The sequence below is a fragment of the Pediculus humanus genome, genomic scaffold (assembly GCF_000006295.1).
Source record: "Pediculus humanus corporis 1103172107616 genomic scaffold, whole genome shotgun sequence".
In the NCBI taxonomy this organism is placed as follows: domain Eukaryota; kingdom Metazoa; phylum Arthropoda; class Insecta; order Psocodea; family Pediculidae; genus Pediculus; species Pediculus humanus.
This window is the reverse complement of record NW_002987230.1, coordinates 36,054-57,073: the sequence shown is the minus strand read 5'-3', so window position 1 is coordinate 57,073 and position 21,020 is coordinate 36,054. Positions and strand designations below refer to the sequence as shown.

Below are 21,020 nucleotides of genomic sequence, written 5' to 3'. Positions count from 1 at the left end.
ATAATGAACAATTTTTTTTTTTTTGGTTCTTCTCTATATGTTAATCCCGTGGATTGTGTTTCGTTTAGATATGTATTTTGCTATAGAGTGATATTTAACATCACATCGATTTTTAAAAGTTGTCGAGGTTGAATTCATGACGCACTTATCCTACGACGCACACCCTAGTTTATAGTTTTGAGTCATGGCTATCTCACCCCTTAGTCCGCACAGTAAATTCCCCCTAATTCATTTCGCTTCGGCTTATTTGAAAAGCCTTCTGGCTATATTTATCCGACTTGAAATTTCGTATAAAATATATAAATCCATATATATATATATATATTAAATTTTAATTAACGGTTACTTTTTTTTCCCAAAATTTCCAAGCAACATTCAAAAAAAAAAAAATTATTTAATATTGATTTTTTTTTTTTTTTTTAATTGGATAACTTTTAGGTTTTAACTATTTTGGGGAAAAATAAAAAATGCAATTAAATTTGATTTTTTCAATCCAAAACCTATAAAACCTGAAGAAACCTTTAATATTGGAAATTTGTGTTATTTAATTTTTCAACGGGAGAAAATAAATAACGAAAAGTTAATTGCTGTCGTTTACGGTCTCTCTCTCTCTCTCTCTCTCTCTCTCTCTCTCTCTCTCTTGATTGCCAAACTAATTACTAAATTGTGGTTTTAGGTCGCTGAAGCGGATGGATTTCCGAGCAGTGTTTGTTATCGATGCATGTTTAACTTGGAAAATTATTATGACTTTTACGAAACATGCATCAGAGCTCAAACACTTTTACAGAGTAAACTTGGTGATGGCGGCGATGCGACAGCGGTTTGTGCCCCGATTATTAAAGAAGATACTGGTGGCATCGGAGGAGTAATACCCAACTTGGAAAGGTGCGTGTGTGCGTGTGTCATTTTGATTCTTAACACTTAAAATTTTATTGTTTTTAAATTTATGTATTCTTATGTATATATATGTTTACTCAACTTCAAATTAATTACGTTCTAATTTTTATTATTATTATTGTCAGACTGGTTCATTGTGATCTGTGCTCCGCTTCATTCACAACCGCCAAGGACAGGTGGACCCACGTTTTGCGAACTCACAAAGGTGATCCTAGAATAACGTGTACGTTTTGTCGAAAGAGTTTCAGTACCATATCCGCGCTAAATTTTCACAAGAAAAATAAACATCCAGAAGAAATGGACGAGCTTGAAAAAAAGCTGAAACCACTTCCGAAGCTTCAAAAAATCAACGAAATCCCCAAAATCCAAAATAAAACATACGAAACGGTTCGAAATTTTCTAAACAATAAGACTGAAAACATATTACAGGATGCCAGGCATTCGGATTTAGCAAATTTTAATGTAAAAATTGGTAATACAGACATTAAGTTCGGAAACGCGAGCATCACAGTCGGAAATACGGATATTCGCGTCGGCAATTCCGGAGGGGTTAGTGAAAACAGAGCGAGCGAAAATCAATCGATGATAGATAGATTGAAAAATTTAGGTGTCGACGTGTTTACTGGAAATTCCAAAACTAACGATTATAATTCCGAAAGTTTATACGGACACGAGAACGTTGAACACCACAGGCGAAAAGTTCAAAAAAAACAAAAAATTTACTCATCGAGTGACGAACAAAATGCGACAGAGTTTCAAAATCCTGAAGACTTGCTAGAACTGGACATGGATTTGGAGGGAAATGACAACGTTGAGAACATTGTAGAATCTGAGAGTATATTCGGTTGCGAAGTATGTTTTCGCGACTTTAAGGATCGGTCTTCGCTATGGCTGCACATGCTGTATTCTCATAAAGTTGAAGCAGGGTGTACTTGTGGAATATGCCTGAAATTATTTTCCAATTATCACGAATTAGCATTACATGGGAATCTCTGCAAGGATCAAATAGAAAGTGAAAAAAGGAGGTACTACTGCAAAATTTGCTATAGGCAGCACGATTCCAAGAAAAAATTAGAATCGCATACTTCAATTCATAATTTAAATGACGATTTTATTAAAGAAAATTTCGATTTAAATAATTTGATATCGTCAAACCCTACCATGACTGAAAAAATAAAATTAGAGGACTATATGGAAGCTGATGTGAGCGAATATTCGGATACGTATTCGCAAGAGCTCGATATTACCAATGACTCAACACAACACAGCATGACTGGTAACGGATATCCCAATGCAGGACAGCAGTATTTTGACGAAGTACAAAGTTATAGAGATCAATTAGCCTATCAAAACTTTTTAGAAGGATCCGGACATTTTTTAGAGTCCTCATCGTTTTTTGATAACATCAAAACGGAAGAAACAAAAACGGATGCTAATCAATCTGAAGACTTGAATAAATTTCGATGCGACGAATGTTATAGATCCTACGAAACATCTCTACAGTTGACGAAACACAAATACAACGTTCATAGAAATCCGAATAGATTACAATACAGGAACGATTCATTCGGTAATCCCGTTTACGAATGCGAATATTGTGGGCAAACTTATGACTCTCCGAAGCAGTTAACAAAACACCGTTACAACGTTCATAAATTTCCTACCAATGCGGTTCCCATTGACGAAACTGGAAAACAAATGTTCAATTGTTCCGAATGTCCGAGAGCTTTCGAAACTCCCAGGCAGTTACAAAAACATCGTTACAACGTGCACAAAGCCATGAGGAAACCCGCCGGTCAATCGATTCCGGGTTGCGATAGCCCGAGCAGTGTTGAATCTTTCAAACCCGGTTTCCATTACTCATCATTTGATTGTGAAATTTGCGGTGAAAAGTCTACGAGCAAAACGGAACGTTGGAAACACTGTTATAAACAACATCAAAACGAAGAAAAATTAGTTTGCTCCAATGAAGATTGTAAAAAAATCATGCCTACGGAAAATTTTCAAAAGGAACACATGAACTTTCATGCGATGCAAGGAAAATATCCCATTTGTTGTGAAATTTGTTCGAAACTCTGGACGACGAAAATGGAATTTTGGAAACACGTATCGGGAGTTCATTATTCCCTAATAGGATTAACTTGCGGAGTTTGCATGAGAATGTTTTTGACGCTGGATGAGTTGAAAGCACACATAAAAATCCATGAGCCGTTGTCGGAAGCAGAATTTAATTGTGACATTTGTGGTCGCGGATATTCCTCCAAGCCGAAAATGACACGGCATAGACTGATTCACGAAAACGATCCCGAAAGTGATGAATATAATATATTGAAACATACATTATTAAAAGGTAATAAACCGCCGCCGCCGCCGGTGGAAAAAGGAAAATACGAAATTTTAAATATACCGAAAATAAATAGAAATTATGAAAATGATTTGGAAATCATCGAAGTCAATCCGGATGATAACGGTTTGGTGGATTTGGAACACGAAGAAAATACTGACACCCTCTGGTGCGACGTTTGTCCGGACCTTACATTTGCAGACCTTGATGAATTGAGGTCTCACAGGCGTAACATACACGCATTATACCCTTGCGATTTATGTCCAAAATTTTACGGCGGAGTGAGTCATTTGTGGAAGCACACGAATCGTAGTCATAAAAATCATCCCGACATAACGTGCGAGTATTGCGGTAAAACGAGTGCGAGTCGAATTCAGCTCAGAGGACACATAAATAAAAATCATAAGGAAATTTTATTGGGTCACGTCGTGTCAGAAGGAGGAAATCCTTTACACGTTTTACCAGATCCGGATCCGACAAACTTAAATTGTCGAAGGTGCGGTCGGGAATTTAGGATTCGTTCTCTCGTACGAAGACACGAGCGAACGTGTTTAACAAAGACTAATTTCGATCCGGATCCAACGAATCTGAATTGTCAAAAGTGTGGAAAATATTATCCCATTCGATCTTTGGTCAGAAGACATGAGAAAGCTTGCCTTAATAGAATCATCAAGGATGTGGATCCGGCCAATTTAAATTGTAAAGTTTGTGGTAAAGAGTTTCCAAAACGATCGTATTGTCGGCGTCACGAGCGAACGTGCGGTACAAAGAAAGAACGCACACCGAAGGAGGAGGGTCCCATCGAAATTCACTGCGAATGGTGTCCGAAGCAATTCAACAACAGGCGTGCTTATGCCAGTCACGTGGATTACATGCACAGTTTGGTCACTTGCGAAATTTGCGAAGAGGATGAAAAAGCATCGTTCAGATCAAAAACTGAACTTTACAATCATTGTAAGGAAAAGCACAGCGATCATCCGGATTTGTTATGTACTTTTGAAAAATGTAGGAGACTTCTTAGAACGAAAATCGATTTGGAGAAACACATGAGAGATCATAAGAATAGAGACAATCCTCCGACTTGCGAATATTGTGCCGACATATTTAAGGGACGTAAAAAATTAAGGATTCACATGTTGCATCAGCATAGATCTGAAGAATCGAGGAGATACATCTGTGGTGTTTGCGTGAAAGTTCACGATGATACCGAAAAACTAATTGCTCACGCTTATGAAGCGCACAGTAAAATAATGGAAAGGGATTTCGTTTGCAAAATTTGCGCCAAACAATATAATTGCAATGCTAAAGTATTAGATCATCACAAAAATACTCACGATAGTCAATACAAACCTTGTAAAGTCTGTTTAAGGATTTTCACCGATCAAACTCTATTGGAAGAACATTTACAACAGCACGCGATCGGGGACCGAAGTGTAAATTCGGATTTAGTTACGGACCATCAATGTACGATATGTATGGAGTCTTTTGACACCGTAGTACTCCTTCACGAACACGTCAAAGAAAATCATCCGAACCTGCGAGAAAATTCGTGTTTGATTTGCGGAAAGAAATACCAAAGCATTTACACTTGTTATGATCACATGGAAAACAAACACGGAGGCACTTACCTCACATGCAGGAAGTGTTTAATGTTGTTCACCGATAAAGAGGAAAAGGCTGCTCACATGATGACTCATGGTATTCAAGAAGAAGTTGACGTACTGACTTGCACACTTTGTCGAACGCGCAACGAATCCGAAGAAGCTTTAGAAAATCACATAAAAGAATCTCATTCGGAACTTTTCGACGAGTTGGCCGACCGAAACATGTGTTTGATATGTTCCAAAGTATTAAAGTATAAATATAGCATTTTCTGTCACGTGGAAAAAAATCATCCTCAAAACTACTGTTGTAGGGTTTGTTTGATGATTTACAAAGAAAAAGACAAGTTGGATGATCACGTGATGAGATTACACACGCGCGATAAAGCAGGGAATCCTCCGGTGTTCGTCCCGAAGACGGCTAGTAGTAAAAAACCCTTGAGTACAAAACGTCCTAAACATATGTGTGCCGTTTGCCAGAAAATAGAAGAGAATACTGACGAGTTAAGAAAACACGTCGAAACGGAACACGAATTCGTTCTCTCAAAGGATATGACCTGTTTCCTTTGCGGTTCCACTTACGCCAATCGAGTCAAAGTAGTGAGTCACGTGAAATTATATCACGGTCCGCCTTACATGTGTTGTCGAGAATGCCTAAAAATTTTTGACAACGAAGACGAATTCGTGGCACACGTTGCCGAACACGAAAATGACGTGACGCTAAAATCTTCCGAAGAGATTTCGAAGAGCGTCAAAAGAAAGAGGAGTTCGACTTTGACGGATCCGTCTCCGAAAAGGTCGAAAGGTATCGTCAAATCCGAGGTTGTGAACAATGTAGAAAATATCGAGCAAAACGAAGGAATGGAAGGAATGGAAGAATACGAGGAAGAAGAAGAAGAAGAGGAAGAGGAGGAGGAGGAAATAGAAGATGAAGAAAATGACATTTCGTTGGATTACAATCAAGTCGAGGTGAAAGAAGAAATGGAAGAATTGGAGTCCGACATGGAGTACGAGAATCCAACGGATGACGACGACGAATCGAAAGTCAAAAACGAAGATGAAGAGGAAGAGGATGAAGACGACGATGAAGACGACGAGGACGACGACAACGACGTGGAAGACAGCGGAGAAGAAGAAGACGAGGATGATAGTAAAATGGCGAGTGAAAAAGATAACGAAGACAGTTACGTGTGCGAAACTGTCAAAAACCTCAGCGGTGAAGAAGAATTCAAAATTAAAATCAAACACAGTATTGGAACCAAAGATGCAACGGACGAAAGTAAAAGTGGGAAAGTTTTGAAAAGGTTGGAAAATAGGGAAGTCGTGCGAAACGGAGAAGAGAGCAGCGAATTGGAAGGGTCCGATAAGAAAATGGGCAGTTCGGTAAAAGACATGAAAAATTTCACATCGTGCGTAGCTGAATAAGCGAGGTAAGTCCTTTTTGGGGAGGGGGGAGGAAGGTCCCCATGTGAATTTTTCTTCTTGCAAACAATAAAATTTTTTTTTTTTTGTATTATAGAGACACGTTTGGTGATTTTCTCAATGAATCGTTTGAGGGAAAAAAGAAAAAAAAGTCTGCCAGAAAACATTATCAGGGATTTTCTTGGAGAAAAGAAGGAGTGAAATGATGGAAAGAAAAAGACAACAACAGCAACAACAGCAAAAATTTGCCTGAATTTAAATTGCAGGTTTTTACAATTACAATACATACATATATATACCGATAACGTCGCGACAATGATTAGTTAAAAATACAAAAAATGATTTTACGTCCCCGTCTGTAATTATAATAATGATAACGACGATGATAATGATGATAATAATAATAATCCGTTGTTATTATTATTATTATTATTATTTGTAATTAAAATAATATATATAGACTTTTAATTCCACCGAGAAAAAACAGAAAAAAAACTCTTTTAAAACAATTGTAAAATTTTTTTAAGTTGGTATTTTTTTTTTAGTTATTATTATTATTATTATTATTATTATTATTATTATTATTAGTGAGTTTCCTTAAAGTTATTATCGTTCAAAAATTTTTTTCTTTTTCTTTTATTGTTTTTGTTTTAAAATGTAATTCGTGCAAATTATCATCATCATCATCATCATCACTATCATGATAGGAGCCGCCACCGTCGCCGCAACAGCCGGAAACAACCAACCGTCGCAGCCATCGTCGTCATTAATCAATTGTAATATTATTTTATTATTATTATTATTATTATTATTATTATTTGTAATTTTTGCGGACAATCTAATAACCGTGTACCTTACATATATAAGTGCAGTAGATAAGAGTAGATGTATAAGAAGAAATTCACAATTTATTCAAGTAGTAAGAAAAACTAAAAAGAAATAGATTAATTACAAAAAAAACGAAAACGGAAACGGAAATGAAAATGAAAATGTTTAATAATCATATCGGTCGTCTAAAAGGGAGAAAGAGAGAGAGAGACGAAGAAAAGAAAATGAGGGTGGGTGGAAAAGAGAGAAAGAAAAACCGCATCAAATTAGGCCTTCAAAAGTAATAATATTTTTTAAAATTATTATTATTATTATTATTATTATTATTATTATTATTAATATTGTTATTATTATTATTATTGTTATTGTAAATCGTTGTAAGAGTGGAAGGTGGGAGAAATGAAATTGATATATGACGTCATCTTTTCAAAATAAAAGCCGCGACCGCGACCACCGCCGCCATTTTGATTTTTTCGTTTCCGTTTCCGTTTCCGTTTTCTTTTCTGTCATTCATACCTGCACGACATCGATTTATAATTAATATTAATCAACACGAACGAGGTGAAGATGAGTAGAGGGGGAAGTTAATTGTTCGACGATTATTATCATTATTATCATTATTATTATCATTATTATTATTATTATTATTTAAAATCGATTTTTATTTAATTTAATTTAATTTAATTTTTTTAAAAATATTGTACGTATAGAGAATACGAATAAAAGTAATGAGAGAGGAAGAAAGCAAAACAAAAACAAAGCAGAAGAAAAACGCTAAAAAAAATGATGATGATGATGATGATGATGATAATGATAATGATAATAAAAAAAAAAGGGCAAAGAAATTTCTTTATGAGAAATTTCAGACACTGCCATTGCCATGTTAAATTAATAAAGACTGGTAGTTTCGATATAAAAAATAATTTTTGGTATTCTTCAATTGGACTTTTTTCTTTTTTTTTCTTTTTCTTTTTTCCTGTTTGTTTTTTTTTTTTTTTTTTATTATTATTTTGTTTTTTAATAATTTGTAAATTGTTTAATTTGAAAATAATAATAATAATAATAGTAATAATAATAATAATATTTTATAACGACAAATGATTTGTTTTATTTTTTAATTTTAATTTTTTTTTTTTTTTTTTTTTTTGTGGAAAAATGGATTTGTTGTTATAAGATTATGACAAGACTGTTTTTTTTTTTTTTTTTTTTTGATATGATTAATCAATCAATATTATGAAAAAAAAGAGAGAGAGAGAGAAAATTATTTTATATATGGAGATATAAATGATAATAATGATAAAAAAAAAAAAAAAAGGACGACGAGGATGACACGAAACGAAGGATAAGGTTATCGCATTTGTTTTCGGTTTTTAATTTAAAATTTTTTTTTTCGGGGAGGGGGGATTTTATACCCGGAGGGAGGGAGGGAGGTGGGAGGGGGACGTCATGTAAATTTAAATGAAAATTGTATATTTTTAATTGCTCAAAAGTCAATAAGAAAAAAAAAAGAAAAAAAACTTCTGTAAAGAGTAACAGAGTTGTTGTTTTTTTGTTTTATGGTCGGATTTATTGAAGAAGAAGGAATGGGTCGAAATTATTATTATTATTATTATCTATTATCATTATTATTTTAAATTTATAACAATGCGATTTACCTATTTAAAATGTGTTAGATAAAATAAAAAAAAAAAAAAAAACAAAAGTACATGACATATATAAAGAAAGAAAGGGTGTCATTTTTCTTTTTAATTTTTTTTTTCTCCCCCCAATTTTCCTTTACTTATTATTAATTATTATTATTATTATTATTATTATTACTACGGCACTAAATGTAGGTTTTTACGCCACTACTTATATATGAATTACATTGTACATTTAAAATACTATTATGTATGTTGTATAGTTTTTTGCAGTTGAAAACAAAAAAAAAAAAAAAAAAAATTGAATTATATTAATTTCGATATAAAAAATAAAAAAAAATTAATAAAAAAATAAAATAAAATAAATTCTTTTGTTTTATTCTTGTTGTTTTTTTTTTTATTTTCTTTTCTTTAATTTTTAATATCAAATCAATATTATTATTATTATGTCATCGAAGTTATACGTATTTTTTTAATAAATATTTTATGTCCGTATAGTTTTTGTCGGAGGGATTAATAAAAAGGGTAAAATATCAGTTTAGAAATTATTAAAAATGGTTACAGTTTGTTTAAATAAAAAAAAAGAAAAGCAATTAAATTAATGTCGAATCATTTTCATTTGGCCTGAGAAAAATTTATTTGAGCGCGTTCATGAATTATTAATAATGAGAAATACGTTAAAAATAATTTGCAAAATAGAGTTTGTGCGTTCGCGTTTTTTAAGTTGGCAAAACTGATTCAAGTATTGTTAAATGTTTGCTGGCATTTTTTATTTTTAAGTACGATTTCAGTATTTAGTTTTTTTTTTTTTTTTTTTTTCATTTAGCGTATAAAAAATGCTTATTTTACAGTAATATAGTGACATTATTTTTCTCGTTAGCTCAGTATTAATTATTTATTACAAATTAATTTAAAATCTTTAGGTAATAATGGATAAAAGAAAGTTATCGTAAGTATATATTTTACTTTATTATTGATTTTTTTTTTTTTTTTTCGGTATGACAAGATTCCATGGAAATTAGCCCAGGCTTTTGAAGTAGTAGTTATATTACGTGTACTTTTAGGTTTTTTTATTTATTTTTTACTTTAACTATTTCATGCCTAGGTTCATATTTTCAAACCTAATCCGAAATTTGAATCATCGTTTTTAGTCATAATTTTAGTTAGTATTTTATTCTTTATCAGCTATGAATAATCGTCATGCTAACTAATACCGTATTATATATGATTTAAAGATTACTATTTCTTTTCATTTATATTAATTTTAAAAAAAAGAAAATGTTTATTTTTAATTATTAAAATAACGAACAAATTAATACGACACGAAGCAAATTTTTTATTTCACTTTATATTATTATTCAATTAGTTAAGGTTAATTTTTTTTTTTTCAGTTAATTATTTATAAATATGACGAGAAAAAAATCGTGAAATTTTTTTTTTTTTTTTTTGCAGCTGCATTTTTATTAAACTTATCAATCCTAAATCAAATTTCTAAAAAAACTTTTCATTTTTTTTTTTTTTTTTTTTTTTACTTAAGTTAAAAATTAAACTGTGGATGATTAAATGAATTTATTAAACATAATCGAACGAGTAAAATTTGCAATAATAATAATAAATAAATTTAAATATTTATTTTTTTTAGTTAAAAATAATTCCTATTGTTGTCTTGTAGTTATTGTATTATTGTAAATAATTATTTTATTGTAGAACTTCCGGTGATACTCTTTACCAAATATTAAGTTTACCAAAAACGGCTGAAACCGAAGAAATTAAGAGGACTTATCGTAAACTCGCTCTTAAATACCATCCTGATAAAAATCCAAATAATCCAGAAGCTGCTGAAAAATTTAAAGAAATTAATCGAGCTCATTCAATATTAACTGATTTGACTAAAAGAAATATTTATGATAATTATGGGTCTCTCGGATTGTACATTGCAGAACAGTTTGGCGAAGAAAATGTTAATGCATACTTTTTGGTTTCCTCAGGATGGTGCAAAGTAAGTTAATGATAAATAAATATTTTCTATTTTTTTTTTATTTAATTGTAACCAAAGTCAAGTCGGCAAACAATTTTACTTGTTTACTTTTTTTTTTCTCTGATATCATTTGTATACACACATGTACAGTTCACAGTTAAAAATCATGGGTTTTACTAAAAGCTAATTTTAAAGGAAATAACAATAACAATTATTATTATCATTTTGACTTTTATCATTGACACAAATTAGTCTTATAATTTTATTTTTTATAATTATGTAATAATTAATTTTTAAATTATTTATCAACTAAAAAAAAAAATCTTATCCCAAGAGTCTGTTTGTGTGCGTTCGGTAATTAATTTTTTGTTTATAATTTTGTTAGTGAATAATATTCTTTTTATTTTTCCTTTCAGGCATTGATTTTATTTTGCGGAATTATCACTGGATGTTATTGTTGTTGCTGTTTGTGCTGCTGTTGTAATTTCTGCTGTGGAAAATGCAAACCTCGTCCACCTCAAGATTCAGGCGATTATCACACTTTACATGTAAGCTACAAACAAAATATTATTTTACTCACTATTTTTTTTAATGCTGAGGAGAGTTTTGCATAATCTAAAATTATAATAAATCCATATTTCATAACTCTTTTGAAAACTATTAAGTTTTATGAAAGGTATTTACAAATTATAGTTATGGTTTATGAAAAAGAAAAATGAATTTCTCCTCGGCATTATTATTTATGTTAAATTAATTATAGTTATTAGCATGCTAAATTATACAATTATTAATGTTTGTTATTATAAGTCAATGGTTGTCATCATCGAAACAAAAAATTTTTTTAAAATGTCGAAAAGGTTAGTAGATACATGTACTTTATTTATTAATTTTTTTATTTTTTCATGTTGTCTTCTAAAGGGGCAACACAACAAGTGCTTGTAAATTTTTATTTATTTTCAGCATGTATAATAAAAGATTCATATATGATTATCTCTCTATCTGTGAATTACTCATTTTCAAATTACTCAATTTCTCTACGCATTCGTTTTTATTTTTTAATCTTTTGATGATATCGATACATATACAAAAGTTTTTGTTTTTTTTTTTTTTTTTTTTTTTTTTCTTCTGAATTTTTGCTAAGGGTTACAGCATTTATTGGGATAAATCTATAAAAAACAAACTCACATATTATCGAGGCACCGTTTATTTTTTTTTTGGCATGTTACTAATTGCTTGTATATATATCGACAATAAAATTTCTTAAAGACGAAAACAAAATAATAATAATAATTTTAACTTATATTTTAAATTAAAAATTTTGGCAAAAGTTTTTCGGAAGTGGAGGGATAAAGTTAATGATAAGGGGAAGGTATTTACAATTTTTTTTTGCTGTTGCTGCTGCTGTTGTTGTTGTTGTGGTTGTTGAGGAATTTCATGACAGGAAAAAAAAAAAACAACAGGGTTAGCTGGAACTGCTGTAAGCCTAATAGTTAGTAGTTAATGACTAATATGAGAGAAAAGAAATCCATTTGACAATCCATTACTTTTAGTTATAATTTATGATAGCTTGCTATTGTGTAGTCACACAAAATAAATATATCTCCTTGTTAAAACAATTTTAATATTTATGTATTTATTTATTTATTTTAATTTTTTATTTTCTACCATTTTTTGTTTAGAAATCATATCAAATGATTACTATTTTACTTTACTTGTATAATTATTATTATTATTATTATTACTATTACTACCCTTTATTTATTTTTTTTTATTTATTTATATTTATTTTTATTTTTATTTTAAAGTTAATTAGAAAGTTTTTTTTTTTATTTTTTTTATTGATATTATAGAAAGAAGATCCCATCACGACTCAGCCTACGTCTGGAAAATCACCGCCAGGTACGCAAGAGGTCAGTAATACAATAATAAAAATAATAATAATAATAATTTAAAAAAAAAAAAAAGTTTTTTTATCATAACGAATATATATTTATTTTGTCGTCCTTTAGCAAATTATGTTTATTAGATGATGTGTTCGCAAATACACGCACACACACACACACACGCGATTGTTTAATATATTAAAAAATAGAAAATAAATAAATAATTAGGTGCTTACAACAAAAATAAAAAAAAATAATTAATGAAACAGGGATCATCCGGAATCATGGTGGAATATAAGGTTTATAAATGAATAATTGAATAATGGGTTGTTTTGATAGAAGAATTTGCACACTATACCCTCTCCCCTTCCCCTCCTCCCCTCCCCCCTCAAAAAAAATAAGAGTTTTAACGAGCACCAAGGTAAATAATAATAATGTAATTTAATTGCTTTGATATATCACGTACCTGTTTTGTATTCTTTAACGCTTAATTGCTTATATATTTATATATAGTATTGCGGGTGTTTGTGCTTTAGAAAGAAAGAAACGAAAAAAAAAAAATGCACATACTATAATTTATTATTATTATTATTATTATTATTATTATTAAAAGGTTTGTTTATTTCTCTCTCTCTCTCTCTCTCTCAAGGTGTATGGAACACGTGGTGGTAACAAGGACAACTTATTCGACTTTTTATTGTGTGATGTATGAAGTAAATGAATTCTCCGTGTATTCCAGAATAAATTCAAACGATCAAACAAATAATAATAATAATATTAATAATAATAATAATAATAATAATAATTTTTTTTTCGTTGACAAAAAAAAAACCAAAAATTAGAGAAAGCTTTTTGAAGGGATGATTATAATAATAATAATAATAGATATTGTCAAAAAAATTTTTTAATTATTCTAATATTTGGAAAATGGTTTTTCCGAAGTTTTCAAAAAAAAAAAAAAAACGCATTGTTATAAATAATTTTTTTTAAAAATGTAAATAAATAAATAAAAAGTTTAAGAAAGAAAGAAAAAAAAAAAAGAAAAAGAGGTAGGCCCCCCCCCCTCCGCATGGTTTTTTTTAAAATTTTCCCCCAAATGACAATTTGAATTTTCCACAAAATGTCCTCCGAATTTATTTTTTTATTTATTTAATTTTTTTGTCTCACGTTAATGTTTTAATTTTATTTTTAAGGATGATTTAGACCAGCCATTGGGCGAGTTCGAAGTTGGCGGAGGTAGCGGAGATGTTGGAAAAGAACCAGCTGTAATGGCACAACCTCAGCCATCGGGAACTTCGACAAATCCATTCGTTATGCCGGCACCGACTGCCAACGAAACGACGACGTTGAATTTTCAAGACACGACCACTTATACCCCAGGTACGGGTGAAGAAAAATAAAAAAAAACATGTTACGATTGCATGCATATCGATAAAACAAGACCCTGACTGAAGAAACAGCAATTAAGTTGAAATCCTGTAGTCCAAAACGACACTCACAAATACCCACACATACCTATTTTTTTTTCACTAATCCCTCCGAAGAGGGAATGTGGGGCTCGGTATGGAATGTAAAGGCCTAACCGGGGGACTCATACCCACTAAAACTCCTGAGCATGTCGCAATAGCGAGGCTTGTATGAAAAAAGGGCGGGATGTTCGGCAAGTCCCTTTCGGGAGTGTTTTCCGGTCCTTCGCACGGGGGGAAAGGGATGGAAAACTCGCGCGTTTTCTTAGTATGCGATCGGGCTGGGAATTTAGACTTACCGTCGTCACCTGTAAAGGGTAAAAGTTAAGTTAATTTGATCGCATACTCTCGAATGGTATAACGGGATCCTTGAGAAAAAGACAGACGAAGGATCGACCGAGGTCGTCCATCTTCCAAGAAATGTTAGAAAGAAGTAAACAAAAGGGTACTTACCGACGACGAATTCGCGTTCGCCACAGCAGTTCCGGGCCATCCGAAGAATCCTCGTCGTCGTCGTCTCCTCTTCGAATCTTCTTCTTTCGGGTTGTGGTTCTTTCGCGAGTGAGTCGGTTGCGAGAACGCAAGTTTCCAGACGAAACGGGGGTGCTACTCCCGGCCGCTATCCTTCCGCTTCGCGGTTTCGCTCGTTCGCTGATAGGAGACGGAAGACACACACCTGAAAATAGATTTAGATTTTATTAATCCCCTCCTCCAGCGATCCCAAACGTAGCACAGGTCTGCAAGCATACACTGGATCACAGGAGTCCACCGCGACTCCCGGCCGTGGAAGAACGCACGCCCAGCTGTCCCGAAGGGGACGGGGCGAATCTCCCTCCCGACGTAATCGAGAAAGAGACCCGGATCCCGACCCCTGCGCGCCCGCGGGGGGACGGTCGCGACCTCCCACATCGCTCCCGCCGCCTCCTCCGCAGACGAAGAGTTCCGACGGGCTCGCTACACTCGTCGGGGCTCCCCGCAGTCCGTCCGCAACACATACCGTACCTTAAGCCAACAGTTACTAGGCAATCGTAATTAGTTAAACTGATATTCCCGAAACGTCTTTCTTTTGTTTAAACGTGAAAATTTTTTTTTTCTTTTGCAGGATTGTCTCAACACGGTACTCCGGTACATTCAAACAAAAATCAATGGTAAAAGAAAAGGAAAAGTTAAAGCCACACAAACACACAGATACCCAGATACCCACACACTTACGCGTATATATATATATATATATATATGTATATGTATATATATATATATATATATATATGTTTTTTTTTTTTTTTTTTTTTTTAAATATCGATTTTATTTTGTCCAAAAAAAAAAAAAAAAAAAAATTTCTTTTATCGTTAGAAATAGATTCGAAATAGGATAATAAATAGGCAACCCAAAAATCTAAAAATGAAAGAAATGTTATGAAAAAGGAAAGAAAACAAAGGAAAACCTTTCGGGGGCAGCTTGGGGATCCGTCGAAACCGCGAAAGTTTTTTTTTTTTTTTTCTATATATACATACATACATACATATATATATAAATATATAATTAATTATTTATACATAAATGAAGATAATATTTTAAAAAAGTAACGGTTTTTTCATTTCAAGGTCATAATGAATCGTATTTGATCAAATCCCCCCCCAATTTTTTTTTTTTTTTTTTTTTAGTTTAGTTATGAAAATTGTAGTCGAATTGTGATTCGAAAATAAAATAATAATAATAATAATGAGAGAAAATAATAAAAATAATTTTGAATGTGTAATTTTGTCTGATAAATATTTGCAAAAAAAAAAATAATAATAATAATAATAATAATAGTTTAATTAAATTAAATTTTAAAAAAAAATTTAAAAAAAAAAATTTTTTATTTGTTTTAATGCATTCCTGATCATTATTATTATTACTATTATTATTATTATTATTGATAAAAATTTAAAAAAATGTTGTTGTTGTTGTTACTACTACTACTATTATTATTATTATTATTATTACTATTACTGTTATCATCATCATCATCATTTTTAGGTATCTATATATAATTGTATGCATGAGGACACGGTTTTGTGTTTTTTATTATCATTATCATTATTCCTGTTTTTTTTTTTTGGGGGGGGGGGGAGAATAGTTTAATTCACCGAAAGGAAATAAATAAGTTAATCAATAAAATTGTTAAAAAAGGTTATTAAATGAAAACGTTGATGATGGTGATTGTTATTTTAAAGCCCCTCTTCCCCCCCCCCCCGTTTTTAAATTTTAGAGTATTATTATTCTTATTTTTTTTTTTCCCGTTTGTGTTTGTCATCGCCGACAAAAACGCTTACCAATGATACATAAAATATTTATGTATATATATATATAACATGTATAAATAAATTAATAATAATAATAATAATAACAAGAGGTAGAGAAACAACCTGGAATGAATGTTTAAGTAAAACTTGTACAAGTATTTAGAAGCTTATCGGTTTCAAAAGTGTTAATGATAATAATAATAATAATAATGATGATGATGATGATGATGGTGGTGGTGAGAATGATGATGATGATGATGATGATGATGATGATGATAATGTTGGTTTAAAATAAAAAGAAAAAAATTAAAGGCTCTAAATTTATTTTTTACGTTTTTATTATTATTATTATTATTATTATTATTAATATTATTGATTAATTTATATTAATATTATTATTATCATTATTATTTATTTATTATTATTATTAAAATATATAAAAATAAGTTAAATGAATTTTTTTTTTTTTTTTGTTTTGTAGGGTGCCATTTAAATAAAAATAAAATAATTAAATTCTGGTCAGTTTTGTAAATAAAATTTTTTGTTAATTATTTAAAAAGAAGAAGAAATTTTTCATTGATTGTGATTGATTGTGATTGATTTATCGATTGATTAATTTAATGGTAAAAATTGAGTGAGGATTATTTATTTATTTTAATTTTTTTTTTTGAATGTGACATCACAAACACGATGAAAAAGAGAAAAAAAATTTTCGTACGTACCCTTCGATAAATCAACATGCGTACGCTTATTATTATTATTATTATTATTATCATTATTATTGATGATGATGATGATAATTATTATTATTATTACTATAAATAAATTAATTAATTTTTTTAAAATCGAATGTTCTATGGCGTTTTTATCGTCAAAAACAAACAAACAAAAAAATTTCTGTCTATAATTTTCCAGCGATTGTGTGTTTTTTTTTTTTTAATATATACATAACCTTAATTATTACTGCTATTATCATTATCATTATTATTATTATTATTATTATTACTGTTTTTTTTTAGAATAATTTTACGATGAAAAAAAAATAGTTTTGCTCCTTTACACTTTCCTCTCACTCGTTTTTTCTTAAATTTCATCGTCAAAATGTATTATTATCATTATTATTATTATTATTATTATTATTATTATTATTATTATTATCACCATAATCATCATCATCATCATCATCATTATTATTATTATCAATTAATTTATTTAATCGGGAAAATTTTTTTTTATATTTTTTTCTATTTTCGCTTCTTTTTTTTCGTTTTGTTTGTTTGTTTTTCGAATTAATAAAAGAAAAAATTTTTCGTCTTTGCGATGATGATGATAATGATAATTATTAAATACGATAATGATGATAATAATAATAATAATAATATTCGCTTAAAAAATATAAAAATTTTTTCGTTAATTTATGTAAAAATTAAAAAAAAAAAAAAAAAAAAAAAAAAACACGAAAAAATAAAAAAATAAAAAGAAATTTTATCGAATGGTTTTTTTTATTATTAATATTTTATTATTATTATTATTATTATCATTATTATTATTATCATTATTGTGTATTTATATAATCATGTATTTTAAAAAAAATTTTAAATGTTATAAATGATTAATAAAAATAATAATAAAAAAAAAAAAAAAGAAAAAAATGAATGAAAATCGTTTCGTTACCTTTTTTAAAACAAAAAACCTTAAATAAATTTATAATCGACAATTTCATTGTGAAAAATTATTACCTTTTCTCTCTCTCTCTCTCTCTCTTTCTTTTTCTCTTTCACTCTCTCTCTCTCTTTCAGTCATTCTCTTTCATTCTCTTTCAGTCATCCTCTTTTTTCTCTTTCTTTCTCTCCCTTTTTCATTCTTTCTCTTTCTTTCACTCTCTCTCTTTTTCTTTCTCTTTCATTCGTTCTCTTTCTCTCATTCTCTCTCTCTCTCTCTCTCTCTCTCTCTCTTTTAACGAATAACTTTGATTTTATTAAAGATTTAAAAATTTTATTATTATTATAATTACAAAAATGTTATAAAAATAAATTTTAATTATAATTAATAGAAAATTAATAATAATATTAATAAAAATAATAATGATAATGATAATAAATTAAATTCTTTTGTTGTTTTCGGTTTTTAATTTTATATAAAAAAAAAAAAAAAGAGAAAAAATTTTAATATGTTATCATGTATAAAAATTTTAATGAAATCTTTAATAAAAATATACGTAATGGTAAAGTATTATGATTATTATCGTAAAGAAAATGAATTTTCCAACCATTTTTTAATCCCCTTTTATTATTATTATTATTATTATTATCGTAAAATTTTTTTATATAGTAAACGACGTCGTTTATGCGGTTTTTTCAATGGATTTATTTTGTTATTTTTCCATCAATTTTTAATTGAATTTTCTTGTAAGTTTTTAAGTGGAAAATGGTTTTTCTTTCTCTCATAACATTAACGATCTCCTACCACCATCACCCCCCCCCACTGTTATTCGACATAAATAATAATAATAATAATGATAAAAAATCAAATATTGAAAAATAATTTAAAAAAAAAAAATTTTTTTACGTGGACACGAAATCCAGCCATTAAATTGATTAAGATCAACAACAAATCATGTCGACGTCGACGTCGACGACGACGACGACGACGACGACGATTTAAACAACCTTGCAAAACACCCTATAATTAAATTTAAAAAAAAAAAAAAACGAAAAAGGGAAAATGAATGAATGAATGAAGAATGAATGAATTACACTTGATACGTATTATTACCTTTTCAACCATCGGAATTCTTAATCGCAAATCATTTTTTTCCTGGAAAAATTTAAAAGTTTTCCGCGCACGTTCGTGCGTGTTGGTGATTTTATTTTTTTTTAATGACTTTTCGACATGGAAATTTAATAATTTTAAAATTAAAAAATTCGACGCAACAATATTAAAAAAATAATAAAATATCTATTTAATATTATAAAATAAAATTTTTACAGTATAACACACAAAAAATATATATAAATATAAACTTTATCTAAATACACTTATAACGTTTACGAAACAATTTTGCGAAGGGGGGAGGGGAAAGGAAGGGAAGGGATGGAGGGTATGTGCGTGCGACACAAATATTCGTTTTCTCGACGATAATACTACCAATCTATTATTATTATTATTATCATTACGAAAAAAGCATAGAGAGGATATTTTTTCGCTGGGGGGAAGGGAGGGGGGAGGGGTTCGATTAAACATCATTACAAAATTGTGCAAGTGGCAGATTTTACAACTACGGATTTATCTCCCTCATCATCATCATCATCATCATCATCCCCATCATCACTTTTTACCGATCGTGACGTCATTCTTCTACGAGTATTCAACAATCCGGATTTCGATTTATCGATCGATTCCAATGATAATTTTTCCATTTTTCCATTTTCCCGAGTGGATTCATTCGTCGTCGTCGTCGTCGATGAACGATCGACTTTTCTTTTCCAACAATTTAAAAAAAAATCATCATCATCATCATTATTTTTTTTCTTTTTATTATTATCTTTGGTAAAAAAATGTCTAACGATAAATTTACTCTCTAATTTTTGACTTAATTTTTCCGATTCCATTTTTTTTTTCTTTTTTTTCTTTTTTTTCCCATCAGTCGACGTGTTGTTCTCACCCCCACCACCACCACCACCATGAAAATTATGCAAATCCGTGTCTAAAAATGACGAGAGTTGCTTTTGTACTCTATGAACTACTATTCGATAGGCTCCTATGATGTGACTCCTTGACCCTTGACAATTTTGTCCTTCCAATAGTTGACTAGTTATACCCAAATCGTGCAATCTGTCAATGTCGCAAAGTTATATACTTTCTCTATAAATTCTACTCCTGCGATTATTATCATTATCATTATCATTACCTTTCCCGAGCGGTTTGTTCTATCGATGAGTATTGTTCGTTGGTTTCGTTCGAAATATTATTAACGCTTTTCCTGAGGGTCGGTGCCAAATAGTAACCGTTATTCGAATCAATCGGTGATGGTAGTACGATACCTTTTAACCAATCGGATGAAAGAATCGAAGACATTGTCAGTCTATCTAATGGATTTTGTTGTATTATTCCCTCTGGAAAAAAAAAATAAAAAAAATTTTCAAATATTCTTTTCTCCTCCTCCCCTTCCTCCTTCTTCTTCTCTACCTATTAAATCCGCACATTCTCTTGACACGTTGCTGGGTATGTGATAAGCACCCGCAATTATGTTCGTTTTCAATGTCGGAACGTTTTGTCCCTTGAACGGCATTCTACCCACGACCATGAAATACAAAAGTACACCAAGTGCCCACACGTCGACCGGACCACCGATGTAATTTTCATCGCAAAACAATTCCGGTGCCGCATAGGGCGGAGATCCACAAAAAGTGTTCAACTTTTGATTATTACCTTTTATCAGAATAAAAAATACAAAAATTTTTATTAATTAATTAAAGGATCCACAAAAAAAATCCCAAATCCCAAATCTCACCTTCTGTTAAATGAGTGCTAAATCCAAAATCTCCCAATTTCACACGATTCGGATTTGAAAAAAAAACATTTTCTGCTTTTATGTCTCTGTGGACAATGTGTCGCTCGTGCTGTATCCATTTCGAACAAAAAGAGAGAAAAAGGTTAAAAAAAAAGGTACG

General features: G+C 30.3%; 4 protein-coding genes across 4 annotated transcripts in view; 3 read left to right on the top strand and 1 right to left on the bottom strand.

The window, feature by feature from the left end:
- Positions 1 to 721: 721 nt before the first annotated feature.
- On the top strand, positions 722 to 6,267 carry Phum_PHUM247140 (uncharacterized protein; the record flags this gene model as incomplete). The annotated part of the gene is made up of 4 exons (XM_002426253.1): positions 722 to 885; positions 1,023 to 5,647; positions 5,807 to 5,849; positions 5,994 to 6,267. The coding sequence occupies 4 exons, from the start codon at positions 722 to 724 to the stop codon at positions 6,265 to 6,267; spliced, it is 5,106 nt and encodes a 1,701-aa protein (XP_002426298.1).
- Positions 6,268 to 9,661: 3,394 nt separating this feature from the next.
- Phum_PHUM247130 (Cysteine string protein, putative) lies at positions 9,662 to 11,429 on the top strand (the record flags this gene model as incomplete). The annotated part of the gene is made up of 4 exons (XM_002426252.1): positions 9,662 to 9,681; positions 10,440 to 10,731; positions 11,127 to 11,258; positions 11,376 to 11,429. 4 exons carry the CDS (start codon positions 9,662 to 9,664, stop codon positions 11,427 to 11,429), a joined length of 498 nt encoding a protein of 165 aa, XP_002426297.1.
- Positions 11,430 to 12,065: 636 nt separating this feature from the next.
- Positions 12,066 to 13,993, top strand: Phum_PHUM247120 (uncharacterized protein; the record flags this gene model as incomplete). Its single annotated transcript, XM_002426251.1, has 4 exons — positions 12,066 to 12,171; positions 12,390 to 12,424; positions 12,561 to 12,620; positions 13,787 to 13,993. The coding sequence occupies 4 exons, from the start codon at positions 12,066 to 12,068 to the stop codon at positions 13,991 to 13,993; spliced, it is 408 nt and encodes a 135-aa protein (XP_002426296.1).
- Positions 13,994 to 19,714: 5,721 nt separating this feature from the next.
- Phum_PHUM247110 (cAMP-dependent protein kinase catalytic subunit, putative) overlaps positions 19,715 to 21,020 on the bottom strand; it is a gene marked incomplete at both ends in the record, with an annotated part of 5,958 nt that continues 4,652 nt past the window's right edge. The window contains 5 exons of the mRNA XM_002426250.1: positions 19,715 to 19,827; positions 20,012 to 20,181; positions 20,258 to 20,462; positions 20,536 to 20,778; positions 20,861 to 20,969. Of these exons, the coding sequence (XP_002426295.1) occupies positions 19,715 to 19,827; positions 20,012 to 20,181; positions 20,258 to 20,462; positions 20,536 to 20,778; positions 20,861 to 20,969 (840 nt within the window). The remainder of the gene's footprint in view (positions 19,828 to 20,011; positions 20,182 to 20,257; positions 20,463 to 20,535; positions 20,779 to 20,860; positions 20,970 to 21,020) is intronic.